Source organism: Cucurbita moschata, unplaced genomic scaffold (genome assembly GCF_002738365.1).
Source record: "Cucurbita moschata cultivar Rifu unplaced genomic scaffold, Cmos_1.0 Cmo_Scf00002, whole genome shotgun sequence".
Taxonomy (NCBI): Eukaryota; Viridiplantae; Streptophyta; class Magnoliopsida; order Cucurbitales; family Cucurbitaceae; genus Cucurbita; species Cucurbita moschata.
The window spans coordinates 4,005,523-4,033,503 of NW_019268518.1; the positions used below are offsets into that span (position 1 = coordinate 4,005,523).

A 27,981-nucleotide genomic window follows, 5' to 3' on the forward strand; every position below is an offset into this window, starting at 1 on the left:
TGACACATAATTTATAAATAATAATTATTAATAATTGGGATTAAAGTAACACAAAAGTTCTTAAAAGCAACTGGTCCATACTGCAGTTTAGTTCTTAAAAACAAAACAAACGACGACGGAGGCGGCGGCGGCGGCGCAGTTTGGTTCAGTACAGTCACTGGGGAATTTTATTAAGCTTGCAATACGCATACTCACCGTACTTCTTCGTCTTGAACTTCGGCGGATTGTCTTCATCGACCAGTTTCGGATGAGGCCCAACTTCGAACTCCGCCGGTGGCTCCAAGAACACCGGCCACGATATCCTCGCCTTCTCCTTGTTCACCGTCGTCCTATGCAGCACGCTCTTGTACTTCCCATTACTCAGAATCTGCGAAATCAAGCTCCATTTTCACAAACCCTAGAACTTCAAAAAATGGGCATCAAATCAAACCTCAATTTTACCTCAATTTGATCGCCGATGTGGATGACGAGGGCGTTGGGGATGTAATTGACATCGTACCAATGGCCATCTTTGAACGCCTGGAGGCCTTGAACATCATTGGGCACAAGAATTGTAATGACCGACATGTCGGTGTGAGGAGCAACTCCAAGAGCTAGATCAGGGCGTGGACATGGTGGGTAGTAGTTGATTTTCATTAAATACACTAAATCATCTCCACCGGAACTCTGTTTCAGTTCATGTTCTTCAAGCCCCAGCCCCAGTGACAGGCTTCTAAACAGCTTATCCACAACCCCATGTAAATGCTTTCTGTACTCCTCGTTTGCAGCCCTGAATTCAGATCGAAACAGTTACGAATTAGAACCTTCTCCTAGGCCTATGAAGCCCTCGAACAGCCTCCTCTTGATCGAGTCTAGACTCTTTTTCTAGAGTCCTAGGCGTCAATATGGTACTCAAAGTACACCAGAGCCTCCCTTGAAGCCTATAACGCCTTCAAACAAACCTCCTCTTCATCGAGGTTCTACTCCTTTAGAATCTTCGAACAAAGTACATCGTTTGTTCGATACTTGAGTCACTTTTGACTACACATTTAAGGTTCATAGCTCTTTGTTCAACATTTGAGAATTCTATTGACATGACTAAATCAAGTGCATGACTCTAATATCATGTTAGAGATCACAATGGTATCATATTGTCTACCGGCATAAATTGTCGTGACTTTACTTTTGGTTTCTCAAAAAGCCTCGTATCAATGGAAGCGTATTCCTTTATCTATAAACCCATGTGTTAGATGAACACGACTTCTACAATGGTATGATATTGTTTACTTTGAGCATAAGCTCTCGTGGCTTTACTTTCGGCTTCCCCAAAAGGACTCACACCATTGGAGAGAGAGAGTATTCATTGATTATAAACATATGATCATTCCCTAAATCAGCACATCATCCATGATCATTCTCAAAATCACTCACCGAACCATCTCAACAGAAACAGAGTAATCAACAGAAATAGAGTAATCAACAGAAACAGAGTAATCAAGAAATTTAATAGAAATTGAATACCTGTAAGAAGGGGGTTTTTGAGGCCAGAATTTGAAGTTAATGGCAGACGGCGGCCAAATGATATGGAACAAATGGTCGACCCAATCCTTCTTTCCACCGACTTCCTTCTGGAGCTTAGTTCCATAGCCTTCGACGGATTTGGAACCAGGGGGCTTAGCGTACACCTCTTTCTCCTCTGTTGGGAGCTCAAAGAATTCCTTCCCAACGGCCTGCAAATGGGCGATTGCTTCATTGGGGATATCGTGGTTGATGATTTGAAACATGCCCCAATGGCGAGAGGCATCATCGATGGCTTGAATAACAGAGTGTTGATCCGGGTTGCTGAAATCGATGACCGGAACGGCGAGGGTTTGGCCCTTGACGGTGGTAATGCCAGGCTGCTCGGTCTCCTGGCGGATGAACTGGGCCGGGAGAGTGCCGGAGGAGAGCACGGCGGAAGCGATGTCCTGGACCTTCTCGAGCTCCATGGGTGTAGGTGGGTTTGGGGAGTGGGGTGATTGGGGGCTTTGTAGAAGGGTGCAGAGAGGTAGAAGAAACGTGGGCAGTTGTGGATCGTTCCATGTAACAACCAGCCCCAATAAATGAAGCCTAAATTACTTGTCTTTGTTGTCACATGAATGCCGATGCCCATTAAAACCAAACTTAATTGGTTACGATCGTTTTATTTCTTTTTCTTAATTCAATAAAAAGTATCATGCATTTTATTTCCAAAACAATATTCATAAATTTTCGTATTTAAACTTTTAAAATTTATAAAATACATCCAACTTTTAAATTTTTAAAAATTAAAAAATTTCTTTCCATTTTTTTATTTTTTTTATTTTAAATGATATTTATTTAAATGAGAATTTCTACTCTAATACACCACCTCTAAAAATAAAATAGATAAATGATTGATCTACTAAAAAAATATTCAAACTTAATAAAATATAAAGCCATACGTTATATTTACAAAATATATATATATATATATATCTTTCAAATGACTTAACTGAAAGGACAAAGAAAATATTTTCAGACATTTATATGTGCTAAACTATCTTTTAATAATGATCCTCGTTTAAAAAAATATTTTTATTTTTTAAAAAATTTGATCGAATATGGGAAGAAGAATTATGACTTATTAATACTATTAATGATATAGTAGGTAGGGAAGGTTTTATATGAAATGCGGACTTATTTTACCAAATCATTTATTGTGCCTAAAAAAAAAAATACTACCATGTTAATGGTCGATAAATGTTTTACCAACCACGAAACATTTTATTGAGACCATTAGTTAGAAATATAACATGGATCATTGTGTATTAATAATTTACGATTAAAAACTTATAATTTTATTAAGATTATTTATTTGATAATAATTACTAAAAAGGATGGTTTAATAAACTCAAAATTTTAATATTTATTTAGTTAAAATTATTTTAAAATTTTCCCTTAATAAAAATAAATTAAATTAATTATCTAAAATTAAATAATATAATCCCATATAATTATCTAAATAGTGTTTAATACTTGAATCAAATATTCGTATTTATATAAAATTTTGATAACAATATCTCTCAAAAACTAGGACGTTCATCTAATAATTTTTTTCGTTCTTTTGAAAATAATATCAAAATATAAGGTAGCCAACAAAAAACTTGGGTGAGGAAAAAATTAGTACAAGAAATCATTGCAAGATAATATATTAAAAATGCTTTGGCATCTTAAAATTTTATCCAAACACTACACATTTTGATTGGCAAAATTAACTTTGAGTACTAATTTATGAAACCACATCAGTGAGAACCCTTTTTTTTATTTTATCTAATGAACTAATTTATATTCGCAGATAGCATTCCATCAACATTTACAACACGGCCCACGATTTTAAATTGAAGAGTATTTTGTAGACACCCTTGTGTAAATGCACCATGGAAGCAGCCAAAAGCTTAGCCGCAGCACGAGCCACAGGCAGGTAGTGAACCTGGTTGTCATAGTTCAGATCACAGAACAGTAAGTAAATTGAATGAAAGAATAGAGGAAAAAAGTTCGAAAACAAGCATTGAACTTACTATGATCGATCCCTCGAACGTTGTCTAGACCACGAGGTGGCCCACGTGGACGACCACCATAAGGCCCTGACCCGGGACCTCCTGGGCCACCACCGTCCCATTTCTTGCCAGAACCAGATCCTTTTCTATAAGCCTCAGATTTTTCCATCTAGAAAGAAGCATGAAAGTTAATCTTTAATCCTATGATAATGGTTCTGAATACCTAACATTATTCACAAGACAACAAAGAACACCTTACCGAGAATAAGGTGGTAAAAAACACACCGATAATGTTTACAATGGCCCAAAAGAAATCAGTTATGGTTTTGAGACGCCAAAATGATCTCTGGGATTTCACAACGCCTACAAGATATCATGCAAGTGTATAGCTGGTTATTACATGCTAGGAATCAAGAGCACAGAAATACTCAATTTCATAGTTCAAAGAAACTATCAGATGAATGGTAACATGTCAAATCCACCTGGGAATAGCACACAGTTTATCAACCGGATATACGAATCGGAAAAAATGGGTCATTGTGCAATGTGAAAGCAATTTTAGCATCTCTTCAATCTCTTGAACATAAATCAATCCAAATAGAAAACAAAAAAAAAACAGTATCATACGGACAACTGTACATAGAGAAGAGGTGAACGAGATCATTAATGAAGTCATGCAAAGCAGGTGAAACTGAAAAAGGAAAGGAACACAGAGCTGTTTAATATGAAAGAGTTCACCAATAATGAAGTCATGCAAGGAACACAGAGCTGACTAGCTCCCCAATAATCTTGCCGTTCTAAGTACTCTGACAAAGATGTAAAACTGATGTACCAGGAGACAGGTAGCAGAGTGCAATAGGGATTCGCAGAGAGCTGTTTAATACTGGCAAATTTAGTATCAATTTATGCTTCGGAAACATGAACATCCCCCATGACTTAATATGAGAGAGTTCACCAGAAAGAAGAAACTAAAAGGAATTCCAAAAACAAGTTCTACCTAAATATTTGGTACATGCAATATTCACTTATCCAGAAATGGTTCTAGAGAATCCTGCTAAACGGAACAACCAAACGGAATTTCAAGCACGCATTGATACAATCAAAAGATTCCTGATAGTGTTCTCAGGTTGCACACACTTTTAAAGGTTCATTAAAAAAAATCAATATGACTTCAAGCCTTGTCCAGCACTCGAAGAGAGTGCAGAAAAACTTCCAAACCATGGAAATATATATATGTTAGCACAATGATTCAGATCAACAGCAATATAGAATAACAAAATTATAAGCTCGTGAAGATTTAAAAATCATAATATCTTCTCTCTCTACTGCTTGAAATTGTGATGATTTCACAAAATTTAATAAGAAGACACGAAGAACCTCCATAAGGTTTATAACATGGCTTCAAACATTAAGCATTAACACAACGGAGCCTGACTAACATAAAGCAACTAAATCAAATTTAAAAGAAAATATATCGATTCCTTCACCATATTTTCAAACCACTGATACTTGCGTCTACCATTATGAACTACCATCTTATAATACATTTTTAAATTTTATATTAAGCAGGTGCAATTTACAAGGAAAAGCAAAAAAGATCCCCTTAAAGCGAATGGTATAAGTTCTGCCTGAAGAAGTCAATAAGCATAGCCATTTTCCAGGCCTTTTTCATCATCGGTTCTATCCACTAAAACCGTAGAGACAGACAATAAACACGGAGTAGAACTAGAGTTGAAAAATTAGGAAAACGGTGTGAATTCATCCAAACACTCAAAGAAATAAACAAATGCCTTCATATCAGCTTATAAAAAAGGTACCATCAAAGTTGAAGTTGAAGGTTAGGATATAAACTCATACAAAAATTGTCAAGCTATGTGTCTCATCTAAGTTATCAAACGACTATAAATTTTCCGAATTTATCTACCACATTTCTCTATTTTTCCTATCATTCCACTAGATCGTAGAACCTCAGTCTCTTTCTAATATCATTCCACTAGATCGCAGAACCTCAGTCTCTTTCTAACTCGAATTCGAGAGTTTTCCCCCTCTTCATGATTAAATCAATGCCCTAGGATTATTTCCATTCCTGTGGTTATATCTTTGTGTACGATTTTTCCATTTGATAACATCAAATTCATTAAGTTTCCGGTCAAGAGATATGCAATCAGATCAAATTCTCACAGAATACCACGTCTTCCTGAAAAACCAACTAGATCTAACCTACTGAGCACAAAATCGAAATCAGAATCACCACAAAATGAATATTACCACGGAAATAGGAACAGGATTAAAAAATAAATACACAGACAATCCAAACACACAAAAACTCTAAAATGTTTCCAAATCCGAAAGTCATCAACCAAACTCTCAGAAGCGGAATCGAAAAATAACAGATTAGAAACCGAGAGAGAACCTCGTTCAACGTACGCCATGGGAGACTTTCCAGAGCCTTCTCGGAGTCGAAGAGAAAGAGAGCGATATTCTAAAAGATGGTTTTGGATCGACCGCAAAATTCCGCCCCTTTTATACGACGATTTGCGCGGATTTTGATTGGCTAAAGCTACGTCATAATTAAGATTTTATTTTCTAAAATCTAAGTTTGTTATTCAACAATCCTTGACACAGTCAACGTCGCCCATAAAAAAAAATATAATTTTTAATAATAATTTAGTCCTTAAAATAATAAAATTGATTTTAAATACTTTAAAAAAATGTAACCAATAAGAATTTTAATTAAGTAATTTTCATAAATTAAAAAAAGCATAAATGGAATTTATTTCCACCAAAATAGTGAATTGGATGATGAGGATGACCGGAAGTAGACGGTGGAAGACGTCACTCAGAGAAGGACACGTGTCAGTGAACTGGCTAATCTTACCGGTCAGGTGACTAAACAGCATTAGAAAGAAAGAAAAGGAGATGAATAGAAACGGAAAGAAGTGGAAAAAGGGCGCGAAGTGGGCGCCATTGTCTTCGCCGACCGTTCATCGCGTCCCATTCTTCTTGTACAGTCTTACCAACACTAGCGATTACTTTCTCAGCTCTCTTTCATGGCTGCTGTTTGATTCATTTATCATTTTCTTCTGTTGTGTTCTTGATATCCATTTCCGAAGTCGGAAGATTGTCTTGTTATATCTTTCAAATTCGTTTGGATTTGAGGTTTTTTTTGTGGATTGTTGCCATTTCTTGTTCCGTTTGATTCTTCTTGCGTCTTCATAATTATGAGGGGATCTGTTGAGCAATCCACTTCCGAGAGGAACGAGGATGGCGGAAAGGAGTGGAAGAAGAAGGATCGTTCTAATTGGCGGTCTGAGCAGAAGGCCTCTATTTGGAGGGCAGGTGTTCTTCTCTTTTTAACTTGTTTTGCTTGATTTTAGTCTTAATTCGTGGGATTTTGCCGAATATGGATGTACTTTGATATATGGAAATTGTGACGGGGAATTGTGAGATCTCAAGTCGATTGGAGAGGAGAGCGAAACATTCTTTAAAAGTGTGTGGAAACTTCTCCCTTGATGCATTTTAAAAACATTGAGGGGAAGCATGAAAGGGAAAGATTCTCCAAAGAGGACAATATTTACTAGCGGTGGGCTTGGACCATTACAAATGGTATCAGAGCCAGACATTGGGTGATGTGCAAGCGAGGAGGCTTAACCCCGAAGGGCTGGACACAAGGCAGTGTGTCAACAAGAATGCTAGGCCCTGAAGGGGGTGGATTGTGAGATTCCACATTGATTGGGGAGGAGAACAAAACATTCATTATAAGGGCGTGAAAACTTCCCCCTAACAAGATATGTTTTAAAAACCTCGAAGGAAAGCTCGCTCCCTATCATACTTATTTTAAAAATCTTGAGGGACAGTTCGAAAAGAAAAATCTAAAGAGGACAATATTCACAAGTAATGGGCTTGAACTTGTATTTGTTGTTAAGTATTGCATTGAGAAATAATTTCTGAGGGTGCGTTGATACGTGCTTATTCTAAATCAATAGTTTCAGATGTGTGTTTTGTTGCTCAGGAAGGTGCTTTTATGGTTTACTTTTGTTTCCCCTAAACCATCTTTCCACTCTTAACATGCCTTAACTTACAAGATATGTTGCCTCTTTTGGCAGTGTCTTGCAGTTCAGTCAATGAAATACCGAGGGAAGCATCAGAGTGCATGGAAAATTGTAGAATTGATGCTAACTTAACAGAACCCTCATTTTATTCTTCTTTGACTCAACATGCATGTCAATCAAATCAGCCAACCGAGCCTGGTTTCACCGGAAGAAATAAGCTTTCCTTTAGTTCTTTGTCCCCTCTGCATATTGGCCAACAAGCAGAATGGTCACAAAATTTGAGAAACCAGCATCATTCCATGGATACTGGTCGATGGGCTATAACATCATGTCCGGAACAGATTGCCAGTGGAAGTATGCCTTGGATACCTATGAACCAGCATTCGCCTCCTGCTGATGTAAACAGTCAAATGAAATATTTTACGTCTCACTGGTCCCTGGATGATGTCACTAGAGGCTTACAGGTCTGTTTGACATGCTGAATTTGCTTGATGCTAGTTGGTAGGGTGAGTTCTTCGTTCAAATGATATCAAATTTTGTGATATGATGCTACAATTTAGCTGTTGTTTCCACTTTTGCAGAAAGGCGACATATTTAAAGCTTTGTTTCGTATGAATGCTCACTATAGAGTTGAGGTTTGTGTCAAATCTCTCTGAATATTAGCTACTGAGTATGTTTGTTCGCATATTTCTTTTGAGTTTTGTTTGAACACGATGTATCTATTTTGTAGGCCTACTGCAAAATTGATGGAATACCAGTTGATGTCTTAATCTATGGAAGTGCGTCTCAGAACAGAGCTGTAAATACTCTCTCTTTCATGCACACATACAAACACAAAATGGATGAGTTATCCAAGAAACTAGGAATTAGTTGTAGGGTTTCTAGAAAGCTTGAAACATTTTGGTTCATTTTTAGTAAAATGAGTTGTGTGCTAGCAAGGATGCTGGGCCTCCGGATTGTGAGATCTCACATCGGTTGGAGAGGGGAACGAAACATTCCTTATAAAGGTGTAGAAACCTCTCCCTAGAAGATGCATTTTAAAATTTTGAGGGAAACCTCTGAAGGGAAAGCCCAAAGAGGACAATATCGGCTAGTGGTGGGCTAGAGTCGTTACAAATGGTATCAGTGTCAGACACCGGTGTGTCAATGAGGACGCTAGGCCTCCAAGGAGGGTGAATTGTGAGATCCCTCATCGGTTGAAGAAGGGAACGAAGCATTTGGAAACCTCTCTCTAGTAGACGTGTTTTAAAGCCTTAAGGGAAAGCCCAAAGAGACAATATTTGCTAGCGATGGGCTTGGGCTGTTATAAATGGTATCAAAGCTAGACATCGAGCCGTGTACCAGCGAAGATGCTGGGCCTCCAAGAAGGGTGGATTGTGGTGGATTGTGAGATCCCACGTCAGTTGGAGAAGGGAACGAAGTATTCCTTATAAGGGTGTGGAAACCTCTTTCTAGTGGATGCATTTTAAACCTCGAAGAAAAGCCCCAAAAAGGAGCTAGAAATGGACTTGGGCTGTTACACAGTGAACTAAAAAATGCTTGCGTGTTTGACTGCCGTAGAATTACGAATAGAGCAAATCTAAATGTACACATGGGGAGTTTTTTTATTGATTTGGAATCATTGTCCTGATCTAGGTGGAAGGAGACATAGTTGCAATGAAGATGAATCCTTTTTCGTTATGGAGTAGGATGAAAGGCACTAGTGAGGCCCATGACAATATGCATTCACTGGAAGATGCCAATGTTATGTCCGACAGTTTTTGGAGTTCCCCTTCAGTTGATCCCATTGGCAGGATCTGTGCAGTGATTGATTTATTTCCTACAAAAAGACCAACTGGTAAGGTAGTAGCCATCCTAAAGAAGTCTCGGCAGCGAGGAACTATTGTTGGCCATCTTAATGTCAAGAAATTCCTCTCCTTTCATGATTGTGGATATGTCCAATTGATGCCTAACGATGCAAAATTCCCGACAATGATGGTTTGTGCAGTCGATTTACCCGACTGCATCAAGAAGAGATTGGACAATGGTGATGCCACAGTTGAAAGTGAGCTGGTGGCTGCACGGATTGATGAATGGCTTGAAGAGAGTTCAGCTCCAAAAGCACTTGTCATGTATGTTCTAGGACGGGGAAGTAGAATAGAGTCTCATATTGATGCTATTTTATTTCAAAATGCAATTCTTACATGTGAATTCTCTCGTGATTCATTGTCTTGTCTCCCTCATACCCCTTGGAAGATCCCACAAGAGGAACTTCAATGCAGAAGAGATCTAAGAAACTTATGCATATTTACTATTGATCCTCCATCTGCCTTGGATCTTGATGATGCTTTCTCGGTTCAAAAGTTAGCCAATGGTATCTTTAGAGTAGGCATTCATGTTGCTGATGTATCACATTTTGTATTGCCAGACACTGCCTTAGATAAAGAGGCTCGAATCCGATCGACAAGTGTTTATCTTCTACGACGCAAGATACCAATGTTGCCACCATTACTCTCTGAGAATATTGGTTCACTTAACCCCGGAGTGGATCGACTTGCGTTTTCATTGTTTTTGGACATCAACCATTGTGGAGATGTCGAAGATTGTTGGATTGGCCGTACTGTGATATGCTCTTGCTGCAAACTCTCATATGGACATGCTCAGGACATTATTGACAGTTCAAAGGTTTTAGGACATTGTGTTCCCCAGTTGCATGGCCAGTCTACATGGCTTGATATCATTTCATCTGTTAGAACTCTAAATGAAATTTCTAAAACTCTAAAGGAGAAGAGATTTAGAGATGGGGCTTTGAGGATTGAGAATCCCAAAATAGTGTTTTTATATGATGAATTTGGAATTCCATATGATAGTACGTTTCATGAGCAAAAGGATTCGAATTTTCTTGTCGAGGAGTTCGTGCTTTTGGCAAACAGGACTGTGGCCGAAGTGATATCCAGAACTTTTCCTGATAGAGCATTATTGAGAAGGCATCCTAAACCTATATTCAAGAAACTTACAGAATTTGAATCATTTTGTTCTAAGCAGGGCTTTGAACTTGACACATCCTCTTCATTTCTGTTCCAACAGTCATTAGAGCAGATACGGATGAAATTTCATGATGATCCTTTGCTGTTTGATGCTGTGATATCCTATGCTACAAGGTCTACGCAGTTAGCGAGTTATTTCTGCAATGGAGAGCTAAAAGATGGTGAAAATGGGAGCTATTATTCACTGGCTGTCCCTTTGTACACACATTTCACGTCACCGTTGCGACGGTATGCTGATATCGTCGTCCATCGCACACTTGCAGCAGCTGTTGAGGCTGAGGAGTTGTATTTGAAGCACCAAAGTGATGAACGGATGAGATGTTTTACTGGCATGTATTTTGACAAAGATGCTGCTGATTCCTTAGAAGGTAGAGAAGCGTTATCATCTGCAGCATTGAGGCATGGAGTTCCATGCTCTAAATTACTTTCAGATGTCGCTGCGCACTGCAATAGCAGAAAATTGGCTAGTAAGCATGCTACGGATGCTTGTGATAAGCTCTATATGTGGGCTCTTTTGAAAGAAAAACAGGTACTCTTTTGTGATCTTTTCTGATATAATTTGAACACTATCTTGTTTTTGTTTGTTTTACATGTATTAAGGCTCAATGGATGGTAGATTCATCTGTGGCTTCTTTATATTTTCAGATTTTGTTCTCAGATGCAAAGGTATTGGGCCTTGGTTCAAAATTTATGACTCTGTATATACAGAAGCTGGCGGTGAGTGTTCTTTGAACCTGTAGTATTTAATTTATTTCATTCCGAGGTGTGGCTGCTTATTCAATGGTTATTAATAGTAAACGTCTATTTAAAGTAAAAAGCTGATAGAACTATATAGGGTAGATAGTTATATATAAAGTTATATAATAAACTGAGCTATATATCGGTGGTTTGAAAATGTACTCACGCACCAAGCTGGTAGAGTTATATATGATAGACAATTATATAGTAGATGGTTATATCGTAAAGTTATATACAGTAAACTGAACTCCATATATATATATATATCACTGTCGTGCTTTAAAAATGTACTTTCTATCTGTATTCTTTCTTACTCGTCTCCTTACTGTAAGGTTCCGTTCCCCAGTTCGTGAATCAGGCTAGTTCCCTAATCGAGTTATTTGATTGAGGAGCCAAGCTGGTAGATAGTTATATATAATAGATAGTTATATCTAGTAAAATTATATATAGTAAATTGAACCATATATATATCTCTATGATGCTTTGAAAATGTACTTTCTATCTGTGTTCTCTTTTTACTCTACATACCAAGGAGCTATATATGATTGATAGACAATTATATATAATAGATGGTTATATCTACTAAAGTGAGAGCTATATATGATTGACATACAATTATATATAATAGATGGTTATATCTAATAAAGTGAGAGGTATATATGGTTGACAGGGTTATATCTAGTAAAATTATATATAGTTATATATAGTAAACTGAAACCATATATACCTCTCAAGTGCTTTGAAAATGTACTTTTAGTCTCATTCTCTCTTATTTTTGTACATGAAGTCATCAATATAAACCTTTAACCAATATTCCTCACTACATTTTCTCTTTTGTTCTCTGTATTCATTTAGATCGAGTCTTTGCGTTATTGTGCGATCCTACGGGTTTGAATTGGTATTCATTATTTTTCTCATCCATACATTATCAGATTGAGCGGAGAATATACTACGAGGAAGTCAAAGGTTTGGCAATTGAATGGCTCGATGCTACATCTACGTTGGTGCTTAGTTTCCCTGACACTAGGCGCTCTCATGGGAGTAGAGATTCAATTAAGTGTAAGGCATTGGAAGATGTTGCATTGGTTATTTCCCCTTGCGACCTGACTGTTAAACAGAGCACGCTTGAAGGAGAAGCAAGCACAGAGGGTGCTGCTGCTTCAGATAGTGGAATCATCGAGCCTGCAGTTTTCCCCCTCACAGTGCAGCTCCTTTCAACGCTACCAGTAGCACTTCATGCCGTTGGTGGGGACGATGGAGCCATTGAGATAGGCGTTAGGCTGTACATGAGCTCATATTTAAGGTAATAATACATGGTGGTGTGGTTGATGTGGCAAACCATTTGATGCCATTCCATTGCGCCTAGCTCTGTTTGTAGATAAGGAAAATGAGTGCAAAGGCGCATCAAAATTGAAGGTGGTTTGTGGAGAAGGCCATTGGTTTTTTGTTGGCCAGCTCCCATTCACTGAAACTTATAGTTTTAAGGATGAAACTGTTAAAGAATGAGGAATAAAAGTGGATCAAAATTGCAGCTATCTTTGACCCCTTCAAATAGAATACAAATTACCACCTAATACTTGAAAATATAATATAAAAATTAATTAAATTGGTAGAATAAGATAAAATATACTACTAATTAAATGTTAAGATAAAATATTAATTGATTACGAATATCTAAGATATATTTCATCCACTCTTAAGATAAAATATTAATGAATGTCTAAAATATATTCCATAACTAATTATTATAATATATTTTTTAAATAAGATAAAATATACTACTAATCAAATTTTAAGATAAAATATTAATTGATTACGAATATCTAAAATATATTTCATAACTAATTATTATATAATATATTTTTTTTAAATATTATATTTTAATACAAACTAAATCACGTACAAATTATATAGACTTGACTTTGACAAACGATTTCACCCTTATAATTATTTGGAAACGAAGTTTTTACTAGATTATTAAATTAAAGAAAAAAGGTTAACAAAATCCTCTATCCCTTAAATGGAACTAACAGTAAAAACTTTTTAAAAATATTTTCTTTACTTTTTAAAAACTTTTTAAAAATTCTAAAAATATTTTTGAAATATGTACTAATGATTTCGTTTTAAAATTAACATTAATGTATTTTTTAACCTTTAATTTAAAAGTATTTATACACTAAAGAGTATTTTTAAAATGAATATAAAATCGTGAGAGTATTAAAATTTTTTTTTAAAGTTTAAAAGTATGATTAAAAATTTTAAAAATAATTTTTAGTATTTTTATTAATTTAGTAAAAAATATTTCTAATTTACAGAAAGAAAGAAAAAGAAAAAAGAAATAAAAATCCCTAAAAGCGGGCCCAGGCTCGGTCGGTGCAGTGGCCGAGCTCCAACCGAAGAGGGTTCAGTCGGAGGATTACGGTGTTTCTCCGCGATCAGATTTGCGTAAACAGATAGAGAGATGCGAGGAACTGGTGGACCTCTTCTCTGCATAGGCGATCTTCTGTGCGATGTCGGAGAAGAAGAAGCAGGAGAAGGAAAGGGATCTAATGAAACCCCTAAATCAGTAATATCATCAACTTCTTCCTCTGCTTCTGTTTCCACTCTTCCGCTCGTATCAGAAACCCCCGATCTCCCCAAACTCTTTCAGGTTCCCTGCTTATCTTTCGATTTTTGATTTTTCGCTTTCTTTTCTGGTTGTCCTGTAAGTCATTGAGTACTCTGATAATTGATGCTTCGATTACGGTTTCGTACGCTTTGAATGCAGATTATTGTATCGCGAATGTGATTTTTGAGGATTGCGAATATTTTGTAATGAGCTTGATGTTTATTTCATATTCTAATCTTCTTTTGCTTCAGGAAAATTACGACCAATTGAACAAATCATTCGATGATAATGACCACTCTTGGACAGCTTTGACGTTGAAGGTAGGGCGTTTCTTGTGTTTGACAATCAATTTGAATGATTCAGTGATATGAACTTTACTTTCTAACAATTTACAACCTCATTTCCTTTGATTTTGAAATACCGCTTCGTGTTTGTGCAAAGAAATTAGCATTATACTATCCAGCAAATTGGCTTCTATTTCCTTGTGACTTCATTTTTGGGGCATTTTCAGATGTGCAGTGCTCTTGATACTGCTAGTAAACTGGTTGAATCAACCAACTCAAATTCGAGATTTTTGTTGGAGAAGATTGTGGAGCTTGAACAGGTTTTGGAAAAGGGGGATTCTACAAGAGAGGCGGCCATGGCCATCCAAACCAGTTTTAGCTCTCAAGTTGCTCAGGACTCCATTTCTTCTCAGAGTCAAGGTTAGCATAAGCTTATACATTTAAGGGGTTTCTCATGTTTGTTGATGCATTATGGAAATCTTCTCTTGAGAAATACTCGTTTGAGCAGTTGCCATATTCATTGCTTTGATTCATGCAGTTTGATTTCTTATGCAGTTGGTGTAGTCGAGATAAATCTGAGTTTTAATTATTTGTAATCATATTATGATTGGATTAGATTTAGTAGTTCAAGTAAATAGAATAAGGATGGAATGTATGGTTGAGAGACATATGGGGTTCAAAGCTTAGTCAGTTGGAACATATAAGACATAGGTTACAGATGTTATTATGCTCATTGCAATGATAGAGTTTAGATTAAATTACAAGTTTAGTTCTTGAACTTTTGTTTTTGTTTTCTTTGTTTTTGTACTTTAATCAAAGGTGTTTCATAGGTTCACAAACACTTAATTTTGTCTAATAGGTCTATATTCTATAAAAATTTGATATCGAGATTGGGAATGATATGGGGATGAAAATGGCTCATGATCTATATCTAGAAGAGTTTATTCTCAATCTCAATATCAAATCATTAACGGACGATATCGATATCTAGAACCATGATTTAATATTGAGAATAAAGAATCATTGATTCAAGATGAAGAATCAAGACTTAATGATTTGATATCAAGATGGACACTGATTATTTGATAGTGAGATAGAGACTACGAAATTGAATGAGAATGCATGAATATGTCATTTGCCTGGTAACTATATGTTTATTTATAGATTTTTTTTATTATCATGGAGAACTGAAATGATATAGGCTTTCAAGATCATCGAAACATGTTATGTGAGATCCCACATCGGTTGGGGAGGAGAACGAAACATTCTTTATCAGGGTGTGGAAACCTCTCTCTAGCAGATGCGTTTTAAAAACCTTTAGGGGAAGCCCGAAAGTGAAAACCCAAAGAGGACAATATATGCTAGCGGCGGGCTTGGGCTATTACAAATGGTATCGGAGCCAGACATGGGGTGATGTGCCAGTGAGGAGGCCGAGCCTCGAAGGAGGTGGAAACGAGGCGGTGTGCTAGCAAGGACGTTAGGCCCCGAAGGGAGGTGGATTAAGGGGTCCCACATCGATTGGAGAAGGGAATGAGTGTCAGCGTGGACGCTGGACCCTGAAGGGGGGGTGGATTGTGAGATCTCACATTGGTTGGGGAGGAGAACGAAGCATTTTTTATAATGGTGTGAAAACTTCTCCCTAGCAGACACGTTTTAAAAACCTTGAGGGGAAGCCCGACAGTATCTGCTAGCGGTGGGCTTGAATGGTTACATATTACTTCTGCCCAAATCACCAGTTTGCCACGTATTAAACAGGTAAACTAGTTAATAAAGATGAAGCTCTTCACACTCAGCTTGATATGTTCAACAGAGCTATATTTGAAAAATTCGTTAACTTGAACTTGGTAATCAACCGTTCATTGATACATGAAATCCTCTCGTGGGAGGTTGTCAACGAGATAAGAGATGTGAGACCTTCGAACCGAGGGGTACCAAAGTGGTGTTCTCACAGACTTTCGTTGACAAGTTATTGTATAGGGACATGAAGGACTCAGAGTACTTCAACAAATTGGATTAGGGGTACAATCATTTGGGAGAGGGTTTTGAAGAGCAGAGAGTTCTGGTGGGCAGAATTGGTGCATACAAGTACTTCCCTTTAGTTTCAGTCGTCTGGTTATGATATTATTACGTCTCAAATCTCAAGCCCAAAAGAGACATCACTTACACCAGGACAATGTATGCAGCAAAATTTGAACCACATGCCTTCACCAAATGATGAGCCTCCAACAATCAATGTCCTGGACTTTGAACAACCTTCTGTTGCTTCTCATGCACCCTCAAGTTCACAAGCCTCCCTACAGATCTCCACGGGTGGGGTCGAGGAAGGCCCTTCCCCGTCTCCCCTCTTATTTCAATCCCCATCTTAACTACTACTATTACAACTAGATTGTCGGATAATGAGATGTAAATTGTCAGATCTCATATTGGCTGAAGAGGGGAACGAAACATTCCTTACAAGAGTTTAGAAACCTCTCCCTAACAGACACGTTGAGGCGGACGACGATACGTAATAGGCCAAAGTGGACAATACTACTAACGGTGAGCTTGAGCTGTTACAGTTGGAGAGGAGAACGAAACATTTCTTGCAAGGGTGTGGAAACCTCTTCTTAGTAGACGCGTTTTAAAACCTTGAGGGAAAGCTTGAAGAAAAAAAACTAAAAAATGACAATATCTACTAGCGTTGAACTTAGACTTCTATATTAATGAACAAAGATTTGGAATATCATGTATGCAAGTTGAATCATACAAGCATCTCTAACGCTATTTCGGTATGTAGATCAATAATGAATTTTTGTCGTTTCTTGCAATGAAGGGCATAGTTGTGGAACTATGCCCAAATTTCTAAATTTGTAAAAATATCTACACATAATGGATTACAATAATTCCATCATCTTTAATATATGTATTAAAGAATAGTAAAAAAAAATGTCATGATTGTCCTTTTCGACCATGGGAAAGAAAAAGAAACATAAGCTTGAACTTGAAGCAACAAGGGTGGATGAAAACTTAGGAAATATAAGTAATTATAAGGTTTGAATAATGTGACAAGACACTCATTTTCTTTGGTTTGTTTTTTTTGGAAACTATAAGGTAATAAATGTTCGCATTAAAATTCCCACACGCCTTTAAAATAAAAATAAATAAAAGTGACTATTTTTTCCCAACTTAGATTCTCTTCCTTGCTCAAAATTTGAAAAAATAAACGTCAAAATTGTATAATTAAGTATTTATTTCTATTTTAACTTTTAAAATAGATCATTAACATATTTAATAATTAATTTATTAGATATAAAATTGAATGTGTGTCGAATAGAATATTAAACTTTTGATTTTATGTTTAATAGGTTCAAGAACTTGCAACACAGAATCGAAAAATTAGACACTTATCAAATACGTTTTTGTCTTAAAATTAGATGTATTAGACCGAATAAATTTCAAGGACGTAATAAACACATGGTTAAATTAATGTTCACGTTCAATAATACCCTTAATATTCTAAAAAAATCTATAATTATTCTTTTACCCTTAATATTTTTTTTAAAAAAATCTATAATATATCCTTAAACTTTAAAAAAAAAAATCCTTCCTATTTTAAAAATATGCTTATTTGACCTATAAAGGTTGTATTTTTAGGGTTTGATGGGTAAATTTGAAAAACAGAGCCATAGCTGTCTATCTACCTTCAACTAATCCTTAATTAAAATTTGTAATTTAAATATTTTAGAGTCCCAAAGATTAGGTAACCTAATTCATTTTTAAGATTCTAAGCCCCAAATAATTTGCACTTTCTTTGACTTTTCACTACCCCAATTTTTTTTTTTAATTTAAAAAAAAAAACTTTTTAAAAGTTGGAAATTTTAAATTTAATTTGTTGTACAATACCCCTTTTTCTTTGTATTTATATATTTATACTTTATAATAAAGCTAACAAGATTTACTCTCTTGCTTTGCTTTTGTAACCTCTTTATTACATGCACATCGTAGGATATCATTTTTTGACTTTATCATAAAGTATGAACTTTTTATTTTACGAATGCAGCGTTATACTAAAATAAAATAAACGTCACCGCTACTAAGAACGGAAAAGGGGATTGCTTGTTATGAACTGAACTGGGACGAAATCTAGATGACGTGCGTGCCACCTTTTTAACGTTCTATTGAGTATCACGTTACCTTCTTGCATACATTAACTTTTACCAACTTTTTCACGAGTGAGAGATACTCGTTCTTAAAAAGATCATTTTTTAAAAAAAGACGGGAGAAACCCATAACATAATAATGTGCCCTAAAACATTGAAAAACTAACCCTTTTTCTTGAGAAATGGTACGAGTTTTAAATGAAGCTCATTGTAAGGCTAACCACAAACATAAAAAGAAACCTACAGCAATGAATTGAGCCATTAAAACTTTTCTATATTAATTAAAAAAACATTTGTCAAAAAGTTGATAATAAAGAGAAGGAAGCTACTTTTAGGAACGGGTTTAAGCTGCAATGATCACTTAACGAGTTATTTTGATAGTCAAATGTAGTCGAGTTTGTCTCATAGTTATCGGTGAGAATAGTATAGATACACACAAATTAAAAAAAAAGACGGTTGAAAACATGGGAATTTCCAAAAAAAACAACGATAAACTATTTACTATCGTCGTCAATCCTAGATCGTTATACCGCATTCATTGCATCTTAATAAACAACATTTTAGCTTTACTATAATGAAGGGATGAGGACGAAAAGCTCCAATCACACAAAGAGAGAGATTTAAGGAGATGAGAGATGTCATCTCGACAGTCATGTTACTCATGTCGGAAGTGACATGGCAATGGAAAATGGGAATAGATGCGACTGGTTGCTTCTTCTAGCCAATGAAATGTTGCCAAGTCATCCCCTCCTCCACGTGGCTTGGATCTTATCAGTTATGATGATGCAGACAAATCAAAGCAGAGAGAGTCATGAAAGATTAAGCTTCCATTGATATACAAGGGAAGGTCGGGGGTTGAGTTTATGTACATGTTAGCTTGTGACACCATGAAAACGCTCAAAACAAGGCAAAAAAACAGAGCTCCCCGCAGCCTCTAATGAGCTCTTTGCTCACCTGGGGGGGGCTAGCTAAGCACACTCAAGATTACTCATAATTTACACTTCTCTAAACGCCTATATCACAAAACTTCCCTTTCATTCTGTTCTGAACAGCCTTCACTGCAGCTACTCGAGCAGCATTGGCCGCCCTGTTTGCAGCCACGACCGCTTTGTTTACTTCCCCGTCCACTGGACTGATCTTTATCGCATTCGCCGCTGTCTTTCGAGCTGCCTAGTCGGGTCGATTGTAAATGAAATCAGCATAAGGTAAATGAGCACAAAACAAGAGGAATGTGGTTGGTTGGTTGGTTTACCTGGACTGCTGCAAGGACTAAGTCAGTAAGAGGGGGCAGAGGGTGCTTGAGATGGCCTGCATCCCATTCGCCGCATCGACTACTCTCGATGTTTCGGAAAGTGTACATACCGAAGCCTTGCTTACGTCCTTCGTGCCATGACCCTTCGTAACAATGGCCATTGGCAAAATGATACACTCCAAATCCATGGATTTTGTCCCCAAAATACTCACCTGCATATCTATCTCCATTCCTGCATTACACACCAATCGTCCAAACCAAATTGAGAGGGTTCCCTGAAAATAACCCATAGGTCCCCTCATTCAATGGGCTAACAACTCATAAGACAATCAATCTAAAGAGTAACAGATTCAATCTCACCGTGTTAAAACGGATACGTTAGGGAGAGGTTTCCACATCTTTATAAGGAATGCTTCATTCTCCTCTCCAACTGAGGGGATCTCACAATTCACCCCCTATGGGGGTCCAACGTCCTCGTTGGCACCGCTCGCTGTCACTAGTAGACATTGTCCGTTTTGGTCTGTTACGCATCGTCTATTAGGGAGAAGTTTTCACACCCTTATAAAGAATGCTTCGTTCTCCTCTCTAATTGAGGGGATCTCACAATCCACCCCCTATGGGGGTCTAACATCCTCGTTGGCACACTGCTCGCTGTCTAGCTCTGATACCATTTGTAACAGCTCAAGTCCACCACTAGCAGACATTGTCCGTTTTGGTCTATTAGAGAGAAGTTTTCACACACTTATAGGAATGCTTCGTTCTTCTCTCCCACCAACGTGGGATCTCACATAAACTGGGCAGTGGCCCAATTTTGAGAAACTGCATTAGCTGCAACCAATTCAGAGATATCTATCACTATAGTATTGAATTCAACAGCCACCACCAGATCCAATCCAGAATGAATGAACACAAGCATCTAAGATCATGAACGAAATAATTGATACCCAACAAAAGTTCCTAAGACAAATCAACGTCAAGCACAAACAATGGCAGATCAAACAAACAGTGTAAAGCTCAAAGGATTCACCTAAAATGGTAGCAGCCAAGGCCATGCTTAACGCCATACTTGAACTCGCCCACATAACAGCTCCCATCAGAGCAGGTCTGCATACCAATGCCATGGCTCTGTCCATTAAACCATTCCCCTGCATAAGAATCCCCTGTATAAAACCTATAAACCCCAAATCCATGCCGCAACCCCTGCCTGTACTGCCCTCTGTACCGGCTCCCTCTCGCCCAGCTCTCAATGCCATACCCATCATATCGACCATCGATCCAATCTCCCTCGTACCTTCCATTAGCGAAGTAATTATAAACCCCACTTCCATTGCACTTCCCTTTATGAAACTCGCCCTCATAGAAGTCGCCATTACTGTAAAACTCAACCCCTTCTCTTATGATCTGCCGCTTCTTCTTGGCGCTCAAATCCGAGTTCGGACTTCCAATAAACCACTTCACAGGCTTCACATTGGCGCTCGAAAACCCAAATCGCCGCGCATTGCCGTCCCACGATTGTTTCAAAATCGAACCCATTTGATGGATTAAGCCCTTGTTCTTGTTCGCAAAGAAGAGCGCAATCGCTACAAAAATCAACGCCAGGAGAAGATTCTCCGAAGTCGCAATCTCTTCCTTCCGCTTGTAAAAGAAGAAACAGAATGAAGAAATGGAGAACAGAGTGAAACAAGCAAGAAATGCCAAACCCAAAACAGGGTTAACAAAATAAGCCCTCGCCGATGACCGGCTCCGTCGAAGTAACTTATTCTTTCGATTCCGTTCGACGTTTTCCGATTCGATTACATCCTCATCGGTAACCGATGACAAACTCTGAATCGATCGGACGGTGGGGGATGAACGGAGAAGCGAAGATTGGGTTCTCGTAAGTTTCGCCGGATTTTTCTGGCCGTCCATTGACAATACGTCCCGCCGGAAAACCCAGTTCCCAGTATCAAACAGATCCTTCCCTCTTTAAGCTCTGTATCTCGAGATTCTTCTAATAACCAAAGCGATTTCAGAAGTCGCCGTCAGCAACATCTCCGGCGACGGCAAACGATCAGAGAAATGGCGCAAATTAGCGAAAGAACTGAAAGAAACTGAACGAAATTCAGAGAAGGGTTATTAGAGTAACAATCCCTTTGCTTGAAAGATCAAAAGAACAGCGAATTAAGAAGAGAGAGAAAGAAGAAGAACGTGCTTTAGAGAGAGAGAGAGGGGGAGAGGATTAAGGGGGCGGGTTTAGAAGGATTTTTATTGTTGGAATGAAAGGAGGGAGCCAGATTCAAGTACAGCCGTCTGATGGGAATCTAACGGACTGGGATTTGGAAACAATATTGGCCGTTGGATGGAGCCCGATGTTGCCGGGAAGATATGGTCGTCGGATCAAGATTCGGTCTTCTTTTTCACTTTAGTGTGACAGGTGTGGCACGTGCCACCTGTCTTTTTAACAAAACATTCAATTCTTAAACGGAAATTATCCCATGTACTCTGTGCCTCATTTGACCATTCATCGTAAGTCTTTTTCCAACGCTATTCACCGTTGATTTCTATATCTGACATGTGGGACCACTTTTGAACGGCTCTGATTCTGTGAAATGTGGGCCCTGCCAGAGGCAAAATTAAGGTTTTTACCCTATGCGCTGTATTCATGTTTTACCGCGCTAAAAATTCATTGATATTTTCTATTTTCTACCGTTTTTTTTTAATTTTTATTATCATAAATAAACTACAAAATTAATTCTCTAAGTTCCTATTTAAATATATTTTTTTAATTTTAAAATTTCTAAACATATTCCAGATAAAAAATTAAATTTTTAATAAATTTCAACCCATTCGATATGGATTCGAAAGTCCAGTAATAATTCAATGATGTCCAGTAAAAAAAAATTCCCTTGTCTAACCTCGTGTCAAAAGATCAATTACGATAGGAACGAGATCGAGTACCCTTTTGAATGGAATAGGATTACAATATATGATTAGATATATTATGGAGATGGGACCTATGGTTGATTTCCGTACCAATCTTAATCAGATTAGACTTATATGTTATGATTCTCGTTAAATGATTATAATTTTAAATATACCTTTAGCTGAAAGCTGGTGTTAAAATCTGGATAGAAAATATTGATATAAGGTTGATTTTGATGGATATTTTTAGAAAATTTTAAAATAAAGAAATTAATAAATATTATATGTGTTTTCTAAAAATATTTAATAATATATATTTTGTTTTATTAAATTAATTGGTTAAATTAAAAAATTGATATGAGAAATTTTAAAATTAGTTTTTTTTTTAATTAGAATTTTGTCTTTATTGTTTCGTGTATTTTCCAATAATTATTTTCCAGGATTTATGAAATTATAAAAATAAAATTTAAAATTTTAAGAGTCTAAATTCTATATTTCTTTAAATAAAACCAAATTTATAATTAACTAAATTATTGTGTGCATTTCATGGGGAGTTAGCCCATAGGCCCCATACTGCAATCACATGAGCCCAAAAATTATCAAGCCCAAACTTGTAGGCCCATTAAGAAATAAGATTAGTACGTGGCATGTCTCAAAGTGGGCCAGGCCCATTGAGTATCGATATGAGATTTATACAAAAATAACCCACATATAAACACTCTATATTATAATAATATCCACTAAAAAATATTTTATTTATATATTATAATTTGGAAAGTATTAAACTCTAAATAATTTATAACTGAAAAATTAATAAAAGAAATTAACGCACATTTTTTATTCATTAAAATAGTAATTAATAAAAAGGTTAAAAAAAATTACTTTTAATTTTTTTTTTCATTTTAGTCCCTCTATTTTAAAAATATCAATTTTTTACGCTAAATTATTTATTAAAAAAAAAGTAAGAATGGGTTGAATAATTAAACTAAAATTACGAGAAAACATAGTTTTATGTTGATATAATTAATATTATTATCGAGAATCAATTAGAGGTTAATTAAATGAATTATACCTTAAGCTTGTCGTAATAAGGCCAAAGCCACATAATTAATGCCACACTTGGTTGCCTCAAGAAATATATAAAATTAATCATAGATTAGGAAAGTAATTAAAATAGAATGAATTAATTATATATATATATATATATATATATATATATATATATATATATATGCTTTTGAAAGGGCACATGTGATGATGTGTAATATTGGAACATTGGAAATTGTGATTTTATTTTTCCATTTTCAGCCTCATTTCATAAATGGTATCCTATGCTTAACTATGGTTAATAGTTTGATTAACATGAAATATATCGGCGGTAAGAATTTACAGGTGTCGGGTAAAGTAAAAAAGACGCATTACCAATGGTTCTTCTCGTGCACAAAATGCACTGTGACTCGAGAGAACCTTTGCCGACCCACAAAATAACAGCCTTTGTCGACGTTGCACAAAATGACTGTCTCTCTCTTGCTAGTGCCCAACACAACATTAGGGTCATCCCCTTCAGTTATAAATCTAGTGATACGTGGAATACATCGTGTACACTAGAGAGTGAGGGTGATAGGACCGATCTATATGCTACTGGTCCAATTCGATCTAGGATTTTGACGGGTCCGATGAATTGAGGACTTAACTTGCCATTACGTTCGAATCTCAAGACATCTTTCATTGGAGCCACTCTCAAGAATATCATATCTCCTACTTCGAATTCCAAACTTCTACGTTTTACATCGGCTAGCTCTTTTGTACAACCTCAATAATAATTCAGACCAACTCGAATATATTTATGTATATATAATTCATATAAAGATTCTAATTGATTTATTTCGGGTTTTAGAAATGAAAGAAGATACGAAATGAGAAGTTATGGGGAAAGATTTCGTTCATGAACTATGAAAGAAAGTCGAGAGTAAGCATAATAGACCAGATGCATTGTAAAAGGCAACCCAACAAATAAACACATAATGGGACTCCATGCCGTTACCCAACACAAACACTACAACTTCTAAACAAACACATCATGTGCAAATCTTACAAATATTTTGTCCCATTTTCGTGTTCGATTTGACATTTTCGGGCTCTGTTTCGACCTACCCGCTTCTCTATTTGACTCGTTTAAGTTTCTAAACATTCAATTTCAAACAAACGAAAAAGTACGTATCAGTTATATCAATAACAGCTTATTACTCGATTTCCAGGTATTTGATAGTCGCTTAATATGGCTATATTTTTTTGGCATCAATTTCCATAAAAATCTGACAAAATGAGTGGTTTTTGAGTTCCAAAACCTGTCCACCGTCCAAAACACACGCATTGGGAACATAGTTTTAATACAATTATAGAACAAACATTAGAACATGATCATGTGAAACAAGACATAAATTTAATATACTCATTGATTTTGTTTTTCTATTACATGTATTACTCGATAAATGTCATGTTTGAAGAACAGAACAACAACAACATACGAAAATAAAAAATCGACCCAGAAAAATAATCTGTGGGCTTAATCTATGTATGTAAATACATCAAAACCTTTTCTTTTGTCAGTAATTTACGAAATCAAAACGGAAATTTCAGCAAAAGCTCCATAAACGAACATCGCTTTCTTCATAAAAATCATCCATAATTGGTGGATCAAATATAGTTCCATCCATCATTTGCCCAACGTACTTAGGGGACAATATATCATCAAAGTTGAACCAAGACGGCTCGGTCGTCATAAACGAATCATAATTCGACATTGTCGATTCAATGGAGGAAGAAGAAGAAGAAGAAGAAGAAGAGGAAGGCGGCGGCGACGACGACGACGGTGGGACATCGGTATATCTCGTAGTATCATCGATTTCAAAGGCGGTATTCGCAGCAGCTTCCGCAGCAAACCTTTGAATGAACTTAGGAGACATAACATTATGATCAGAGGAGAGATTATGAAAATGTGCAAACGACGAAGACGAGATCGGAAAATTGAGATTAGCGGAGGAGCCTTTGAGACAGAAGAGGGCAGCGTCGTAAGCTCGGGCAGCTGCCTCCGCAGTCGAATACGAACCTAACCAAATTCTCGTCTTTTGATTCGGAGCTCGGATTTCAGAAACCCATGAGCCCCAGCTTCTCATTCTAACACCCTTGTACTTCTTCTTGGTTGATGCAGCCATGGATTGATGGTGTTCATCAGCTGATTCCTTCTTCACCATGTTGATTAGGGCAATGGAGGAAGAGGAAAGGAAGAGGAGTGGTGTATTTATAGGGAAGGAGATTAATCATTTGGGGTTATAATAATGATTAAGCCTTTGATTATTCACTAAGATTCATAGGTTAATTTTTGTTTAGTGTGTAAATGGTTTGATTATTATTACGAATTTCGAGATGGGTGACAGATATTTTTCGGATTTAAAAAATATTATATACACACAGATTTGAACATTGATTGTTCGTCAATAGTGAAATGACGTTTTAGTCCTCGACATAAAAGTTTGATTTTCATTTGTGAGGTATTTCTTGGAGGGCAGTTACGTAATTTTATAACAATTTAATTTTTCTTGTAAATTTTTTAATCTAATGCCGAATGATTTAGACTTTATAGCTTGTAATGGCCTGATGTCATGGCCTGCGCTGACATTGTCTGTTTTAGCTTGTAATGGCCTGTGTCTCAGTCCTAGTGTGGCTGATCATCCTCTCGGACCAGCTACTGGTTATCGCCTTGGTAAGCTATTGTCTCACCAACTAGCTAATCAGACGCGAGCTCTTCCTTGGGCAGATTCCTCCTTTTGCTCCTTAGCGTACGGGTATTAGCAGCCGTTTCCAGCTGTTGTTCTCCTCGCAAGGGTAGGTTCTTATGCGTTTCAACCGATATAAGATCTCACAATCAGCCCTAAACTTTAAATTTTTGGATTGTAAGATCTTATATCGGTTGGAGAGGGGAACAAAACATATTTTTACAAAGGTGTGAAAACCTCTCCCTAGTGGACACATTTTGAAATCGTGAGGCTAGTGACGATACATAACAGATCAAAGCAGACAACATTTACTAGCCGTGGGCTTGTGCTTTATTTGTTCAGATCTATATATATATATATATATATATATGTTTGTATATGTTTTTTTTTTTAGGGTTAATAAATTAATGTAAGAAAAGGAGAGACAAAAAATGGGATGCTGTGGGTGGAGAGGCAGGTTCCAGGATGTTGCAGAGGTTTGAAGCTTTTAAGGTGTGTGCTACAAACAGACAGACAATGCTAAAAAACAAAACAAGAGAAACTGAAGTTGGGAGTCTGCTCAAAATCAAATAACAACAAACTAAAACAAAACAGCTATTGCTTCACTGGCTTGCCTTGCCTTGCCTTGCATAGCAAGCTCTTTTTCTCAACCGCGTTTTTTCATGTTCGGTGAAAACCCGAACCACCTCGAAACTTCTTCGAGTTTCTCTAATTTGTGTTTGGATCGGAAAATTAAATTACTTTACTATTAGTCATTTAGATTTGTACGTTTATGAGCGGTAAAAACCCGTATGAAATTGTAACAGTCCAAGCCCATCGTTAGTAGCTCATTACGTTTCGCTGCGTCTATTAGAGAGAGGTTTCCACACCCTTCTTATGAGAAATGATTCATTTCCCTCCCCAGCCAATGGAAGATCTCGCAATCTACCTCCCTTGGGGTCCCAACGTTTTAGTTAGCACACTGCCCGACGTCTAACTCTGATACCATTTATAACAACCCAAGCCCACCACTAGCAGACATTGTCCACTTTGATCCGTTACGTATCATCGTTAGCCTCACAGTTTTAAAACACGTTTACTGAGGATGAGTTTTCACACTCTTACAAGAAATGTTTCGTTCCTCTCTCGGGATATCGCAGGAATTAAGTTGCAAATCTTAATTAAACGTTACGTGCACATATTTTACTTCTATTAAAAATAAAAATTTGAATAAATGACTCATCAACCCAACCTAACCCAAAAATTTTATGGTTGAGTTGGATCTCGGTTGAATCTAAAAAATGTCTAAACTTAATCCAACTAAACCGAGGAACACTCCATATGTAAACGTGAATTATTTTTTACGAGTCAAGTTTATACCACTAATGAAACTCAAACAAACTTATATGACTCGAGATAACAGAGTTAAACACGTCTAACTCATACTAGATTACACGAGTCTAACTCCCGAGCAAAATACCCTTTTTCATATGACAATTTTACCCTCGAAACATAAAAGCTTATGAAATTAAAGTAACATATTTGTAACATGGGAAAAGAAAATAATGACATGTGAAACATGAAATGGACTTTGACAATACTATAATACAAATCAAATCTCCTAGAAGCTTCATATACATATACATATACATACATATATCTATATATATATATATATATATATATATAT

At 36.7% G+C, this 27,981-nt stretch overlaps 6 protein-coding genes and 1 non-coding gene across 10 annotated transcripts; 2 read left to right on the plus strand and 5 right to left on the minus strand.

Annotated features, from left to right (window-relative positions):
- LOC111464499 (flavonol synthase/flavanone 3-hydroxylase-like) lies at positions 1–27,675 on the minus strand. 2 transcript variants are annotated; one of them, XM_023108724.1, is made up of 6 exons: positions 27,665–27,675; positions 25,450–25,452; positions 22,106–22,118; positions 1,501–1,977; positions 442–769; positions 1–367 (listed from the first exon to the last, which is right to left on the minus strand). In XM_023108724.1, exons 4-6 carry the CDS (start codon positions 1,965–1,967, stop codon positions 155–157), a joined length of 1,008 nt encoding a protein of 335 aa, XP_022964492.1. In that variant the 5' UTR covers positions 1,968–1,977; positions 22,106–22,118; positions 25,450–25,452; positions 27,665–27,675; the 3' UTR covers positions 1–154. The 2 variants fall into 2 exon arrangements, with proteins under 2 accessions (XP_022964492.1, XP_022964500.1); XM_023108732.1 differs by lacking the exons at positions 22,106–22,118; positions 25,450–25,452; positions 27,665–27,675 and having other exon boundaries at positions 1,501–1,985.
- Positions 3,164–22,115, minus strand: LOC111464545 (selenoprotein K-like). Of its 2 annotated transcripts, XM_023108799.1 has the most exons (5): positions 22,105–22,115; positions 5,950–5,992; positions 3,796–3,899; positions 3,558–3,705; positions 3,164–3,469 (listed from the first exon to the last, which is right to left on the minus strand). In XM_023108799.1, the coding sequence occupies exons 2-5, from the start codon at positions 5,966–5,968 to the stop codon at positions 3,435–3,437; spliced, it is 306 nt and encodes a 101-aa protein (XP_022964567.1). In that variant the 5' UTR covers positions 5,969–5,992; positions 22,105–22,115; the 3' UTR covers positions 3,164–3,434. The 2 variants fall into 2 exon arrangements, with proteins under 2 accessions (XP_022964567.1, XP_022964558.1); XM_023108790.1 differs by lacking the exon at positions 22,105–22,115 and having other exon boundaries at positions 5,950–6,055.
- LOC111431453 lies at positions 4,361–4,505 on the minus strand. Its single transcript, XR_002708496.1, has one exon. It is a non-coding gene; the product is annotated as a small nucleolar RNA snoR137 (small nucleolar RNA).
- LOC111464416 (DIS3-like exonuclease 2) lies at positions 6,473–12,876 on the plus strand. 2 transcript variants are annotated; one of them, XM_023108617.1, is made up of 7 exons: positions 6,473–6,875; positions 7,643–8,052; positions 8,170–8,223; positions 8,319–8,387; positions 9,224–11,143; positions 11,260–11,331; positions 12,285–12,876. In XM_023108617.1, exons 1-7 carry the CDS (start codon positions 6,758–6,760, stop codon positions 12,657–12,659), a joined length of 3,018 nt encoding a protein of 1,005 aa, XP_022964385.1. In that variant the 5' UTR covers positions 6,473–6,757; the 3' UTR covers positions 12,660–12,876. The 2 variants fall into 2 exon arrangements, with proteins under 2 accessions (XP_022964385.1, XP_022964393.1); XM_023108625.1 differs by lacking the exon at positions 6,473–6,875 and having other exon boundaries at positions 8,013–8,094.
- On the plus strand, positions 13,698–15,013 carry LOC111464539. Its single transcript, XM_023108778.1, has 3 exons — positions 13,698–14,002; positions 14,212–14,280; positions 14,472–15,013. Exons 1-3 carry the CDS (start codon positions 13,814–13,816, stop codon positions 14,667–14,669), a joined length of 456 nt encoding a protein of 151 aa, XP_022964546.1. The 5' UTR covers positions 13,698–13,813; the 3' UTR covers positions 14,670–15,013.
- LOC111464487 (MORN repeat-containing protein 1-like) lies at positions 19,193–21,853 on the minus strand. Its single transcript, XM_023108713.1, has 3 exons — positions 20,663–21,853; positions 19,636–19,867; positions 19,193–19,553 (listed from the first exon to the last, which is right to left on the minus strand). The coding sequence occupies exons 1-3, from the start codon at positions 21,541–21,543 to the stop codon at positions 19,389–19,391; spliced, it is 1,278 nt and encodes a 425-aa protein (XP_022964481.1). The 5' UTR covers positions 21,544–21,853; the 3' UTR covers positions 19,193–19,388.
- On the minus strand, positions 25,001–25,795 carry LOC111464522 (ethylene-responsive transcription factor ERF014). Its single transcript, XM_023108756.1, has one exon. It carries the CDS (start codon positions 25,788–25,790, stop codon positions 25,173–25,175), a length of 618 nt encoding a protein of 205 aa, XP_022964524.1. The 5' UTR covers positions 25,791–25,795; the 3' UTR covers positions 25,001–25,172.
- Positions 27,676–27,981: the final 306 nt, after the last annotated feature.